Source organism: Mycetomoellerius zeteki, unplaced genomic scaffold (genome assembly GCF_001594055.1).
Source record: "Mycetomoellerius zeteki isolate Tzet28-1 unplaced genomic scaffold, Tzet1.0 scaffold36, whole genome shotgun sequence".
Taxonomy (NCBI): domain Eukaryota; kingdom Metazoa; phylum Arthropoda; class Insecta; order Hymenoptera; family Formicidae; genus Mycetomoellerius; species Mycetomoellerius zeteki.
In genome coordinates this window covers 169,258-173,998 of record NW_017257349.1, presented here as the reverse complement: position 1 = coordinate 173,998, position 4,741 = coordinate 169,258, and the positions used below count along the sequence as shown (strand labels likewise).

At 31.7% G+C, this 4,741-nt stretch overlaps 1 protein-coding gene across 2 annotated transcripts; it reads right to left on the bottom strand.

The window, feature by feature from the left end:
- Positions 1-821: 821 nt before the first annotated feature.
- Positions 822-4,204, bottom strand: Prp31 (pre-mRNA processing factor 31). 2 transcript variants are annotated; one of them, XM_018452954.1, is made up of 9 exons: positions 4,023-4,204; positions 3,613-3,810; positions 2,894-3,098; positions 2,494-2,663; positions 2,247-2,404; positions 1,870-2,160; positions 1,411-1,635; positions 1,201-1,301; positions 822-1,117 (listed from the first exon to the last, which is right to left on the bottom strand). In XM_018452954.1, the coding sequence occupies exons 1-9, from the start codon at positions 4,138-4,140 to the stop codon at positions 1,006-1,008; spliced, it is 1,578 nt and encodes a 525-aa protein (XP_018308456.1). In that variant the 5' UTR covers positions 4,141-4,204; the 3' UTR covers positions 822-1,005. The 2 variants fall into 2 exon arrangements, with proteins under 2 accessions (XP_018308456.1, XP_018308457.1); XM_018452955.1 differs by having other exon boundaries at positions 1,044-1,301.
- Between the last annotated feature and the right edge of the window lie 537 nt (positions 4,205-4,741).

The window sequence follows — 4,741 nt, the reverse complement described above, 5'->3', positions numbered from 1 at the left end:
TTATTTTCTACAATTTTACAATTATGTATAGATTATTTTATATAAAATTGTACTATATAAATTTTATATTAACTTCATTTCTACATATTTTTCTTTCTCTCTATCTTTCTCTCTTTATCTCTCTAGCTATCTATATCTATTTCTATTTCTTATTTTGCCATTCTCTCTTTTAAATGAGCAATATAAAAGAATTTGCCATTCATGAACAAATTATAGCGATACAAATCGAAACGTTTCCCATTTATAATTAGCCTTCAATTATTATGGAATAATATCGATGTGAAATCGAACACTTTCGCCAACGAAGGTTTTGCTATATTTCGTTCGACCGTGGATGTAAAGTATGGATACAGAAGAGACGAAGCAATACCTATACCTCCCTATAGAAGATTAATACCAGCGAATGGTTGAATTGCGACAGAATAATGCATACATCAAATAGGTCATATTTTAACAACTTTCTAAAATTAACCAATATAAATTAATTAAAAAACTAATAAGAAAGTAACACTGTAAACTCTTACAGTGCAGCAATTTATTCCCCCAGATCTATACCCAAAGCTTTTCTTTTTTTATTATCTAACCATTAACACCATGTGACAGCATTTTTCTTATACAAAAAAATCGATGTTTATAAAAATACTCTTTAAGAAAAAAATTTGAGTGATTTCTTATTAAAAATGCATTTTTTAAATAATTTTGTTCTGATACAATCACTTTAGTTTTATCATTTTCGAATTTTGCAACAAATTTTATATGGAAATACATAATTTTCACATAATTGTATAATTTTATCTTGCACTGCAGCCGAATTACCCCCTCCAAGTTTCAAATGTACATAAAAATGGAACGCACTTGTATGATAGATTTCGTTTCTATTTTCACGGACATCGATTTTTTCATATATGAAAAAAAAATTATTTTTGTTACACGGTGTAATCAGTGGGCAAATATATATGTGAATTCAACATAAGGAGTAAATTGGTTTTTCAAGGATATCAATCTTCATCGCAGCGATAAATGATGTATACATTCCATTGCAGATTCGTAATCGTTTGCAAGATCACAGGTACATTTTTTATTTAGTAGTCGATTATTATCCATCCATATTTCAACTCTGCTCAATAAATTAAACAATTAATACTTACAGTCAAATATTGAATATACAATTTCCCACATTTATTTGCAATATACATTTACGTTTTCTTGACTTTCAGGAAACCAGCTGTATTGGAAAAGTACTTTGCATTTGCCTCATTCACTTTTTTCTCTGCAGCTTGCGGATTGACAATTTCAAGACCCTGCAAATACAGACAATCATTAAAAAAAGAAACAAAATAAAAAATTATTTTTCACTCGTACAATTAATGTTTTAGTAGTCGTAAAACATCAAAAGAAATAGAAACATACTTGTAAAGGAGTAAAAGCCACACTGGAAGCAGTTCCGGAGACTTGTTTCTTGACGGTGGTGCTACCTCCCCACTGCTGCTGCTTCTGCAGATTTTTCTGGAGTGTCTTGGATATTCTGACTTTTGTTTTCTCATCAATCTGCGGCAGTCTGATTCGACCAGTGCCAGCCTTGCCAATCGTCCCTCGCGAATAGCCAAGATCTTCTTGGTAGGCATCACTTTCAATCTACAATCACAATAATAATACATTTTCATATTTAAATATTGTGTTTTTAGGTTTTTTTCTAATAAACATCATATACATATAATTAATATCTTACTCGCTCGTCTAATTGGTGTTTGATCTTTCATCATTATCAATCATTTTACTTGTCTAATTAATAACAACGTTATTTTTAATAATACATTCTCTGAGATGATCTTATAAGTCACAAATTGGAGAATACTCTTTATAACTTACATCTGCAAAGTTCATTCTGTTGGCATGCTTCCTGAATTCCGTGATCGCGTAACGTTCCTTCATCTTGCGAACGCGTTTACCACCGCGCTTCTTTCGACCAGGATCTATCGGTTTTGGCAGTGGCTTCACGAACTTCACAGGCGGTGGTTCTTGCAACTTATCTAGTTTCTTCTCGATCTCTTCGCGCAGCATCTGTCCAATGTGACCATCTGTGCTCTCGTGACAAGAGTCTACTCTAGCAGCTAACATGCTCTTCGATGCCACTAGTCTTGCTGCTTTTCTCCGTAAATCCTGCAAAGTACACGTTAAATCTGTTGTTGTAATACTTTGTTAATTTTGCAATTTTTATATGCTTTATTAAAAAAAAAATAACTTACAGGGGGAGTTTCTTGTACAATTTCAGAGTAATATATAAAGCCTGTATGAGGCAAGGTAGCAACTTGCGAAAATCCCGAGAGTGTGGTCTTCTGGGATCCAAGGACTAGAAGGTTACAGGCTGGCATTTTAGAAAGCTTTGTCAGACCACCTGCGACACCTGAATTAAAAACAATTTGTGACAATGTAAAAATTCATCTTTACTTTAATATAAATATTTGTGATTTTGTGTAAAGAATAATACTCTACCCATAATCTTGGCAGCTGTGGATGCACCGACGATTATCGATAAATTTGGTGCAATAAACGCCATTCTGCTCTCAACATATTCAAATATTTTTGATTTACAATTATTTAACTCCACCGCCATGTCGCAAGCTTCACAAATAGCTTCTCTCTCCTCTTCTGTCAACAACTGACTGTATGTGAGGACAGATATGTAAATTAAAAAGAAATAATTGTACATTAATTACGAAAACCAATAAAATAAATTCTGTTTTTAATCAGTTAAAAAATTCCTAAAGTTTCATCTCTTTTTTAACGTTATTCGTGTACATTTATTACTTGAACACAAGGATGTTGAACAAAAAAGTTTGTTTTCCAAAAATTTAAAATTAGAAACATTTAAGTCTAAACATCTAAATGTTACCCTTGAGTGGTCGATGCTGTCACAGAAACAACCATAATTGTAGCTTGAGTAAGAAACTGTTGTAGAATCTCATTATTTTTGGCTCTGTCTAGATCGTTGCCTAATTCCCTAACAGTCATCACATATTCTAATGGTCCTACAACTAAGGATTCCAATTCTGGAAATCTTTTCGAGTACTTGTCTCTCGTAAATCTATGTATAACAGCTGAAAAATATAAAAATGTGATTAGCATTACTTTATACAAATTTTATGATTATTTTATATAGCATTTTATACTATTACTATTATTACAATATTTATTATACATTTTACATTATTATTATTGCTACATATTTTTTACTATGTAATTTAGTATAATAAAATAAAAGCCAAAGGACTAACAATAATTAAGGGGATGGATGAAATAAAGGCCTAATTGTAAAATCTTGATATTAATAAAAATTAAAATAACTTGCTACTTTTTTATTATAAACAAATGAGTACAGTATCAAATGAATTTATGTAATGTCTTTAAGAAGTTACATGTTATAATACTTTTCTATTACGATCAATATTACATGAAAAAGCTAATTGCTAGAAAAAGGGCCGAAGTAGAATTGTGCCTTTATTCCGTCTATCCCCTCAATTGTTATAAAATATTTTTCAATAAAACTATTAATTTATTTTTTATTAGATATGAAATATTTACTTCAGTACACTCGACAGTCTATATAATTACCTATTTCATTGTCAATTTTTACTGCCATATTATTAGCTTCAACTATTAACTGATATTCTGGATCAGATTCTACAGGTCCTGTAATATCCGTTGACTTCCTGGGTGTCTTGCTATGCTCCTCAATCTGTAATACAACTTGCTGCAACTGTTCTGAATCTCCTAACTGAGCCAATTCTCGAACGGAGGACACCTTTATCTCTGCACAAAGAAGACAAATTAATTTTTATATAACATGTTTGGTATATAATCATAATATATAAAACATTACAAACTAAATATAGTATAAATATAGTACATTAAATATATATTACATAAAGTAAATATATTATGTAAATTATACTGGATCAAACAAAACAGAATTATACGGAAATAATCTGTTTTGTACTACACATGCTATCGAATAAACTAACCTTCTTCCAAAATCTTAGAAACCGAAGTCGGAATAAACTTCGGCTCTGGCTCTTCCATAAAGGCATCCGCGTCATCATTTTCCTCAAGATCGGCAAGAAGTTCGTCAGCTAAAGACATTTTCCTTTGTTATAAATTATTTATTTTTTTACAAGATTCAGTTGTCGGTATTTGCAACAAAAACAAAGATAGCCGTGTCTGCCAATGTCTGCAACGCAAAAGATCGAAAACAACTAAAGTCACTAGATTAACAAAGTACCGCGAACTGCGGCCATTTTGGCTCCATGACGTGTTATTTCAAACTTATGTATGAATGGCTGCGTTCAGCAGAAAAAGTGCAGCTTTGCAACTGTTGTAAAATTCTTTAACATGAATGATCGCGTTTAGAGAGTTGATTGTGTATCTTGAAATGAGGTGAAAATTCTAAAAGTGAGCAAATTCATTAGTTATTGACTAATTAATTTATGAATATTCTAGTGAATTTTGTTCCATGATAGGTACCCGGGGTTGTGTTCCGATAGCTGTGTCGAAAATTTTCTTTTTAGTTACAAGATTGGTAGCGCTGTAACTAACATAATGGCTGCGTTCAGCAGACTCAACAGTTTTGCAACCGTTTTATGATTGTCTGCTGAGATAGGACCATTCTTCTAGATCTAAAAATATGATCCAATTAGCGCGAAGGAAACTTCCAACAGTTGCAAAATAAACGTTCTGCTGAATG

Bases quoted from the DNA above. Each gene is read 5' to 3' on its own strand.
- Prp31 (XM_018452954.1), bottom strand. From the start codon at position 4,140: ATGTCTTTAGCTGACGAACTTCTTGCCGATCTTGAGGAAAATGATGAC. The intron at 3,811-4,022 runs GTTAGTTTATTC...TTCTTTGTGCAG, and splicing joins TTCTAAGATTTTGGAAGAAG to AGATAAAGGTGTCCTCCGTT. The intron at 2,664-2,893 runs GTAACATTTAGA...CCTCACATACAG, and splicing joins ACAGCATCGACCACTCAAGG to TCAGTTGTTGACAGAAGAGG.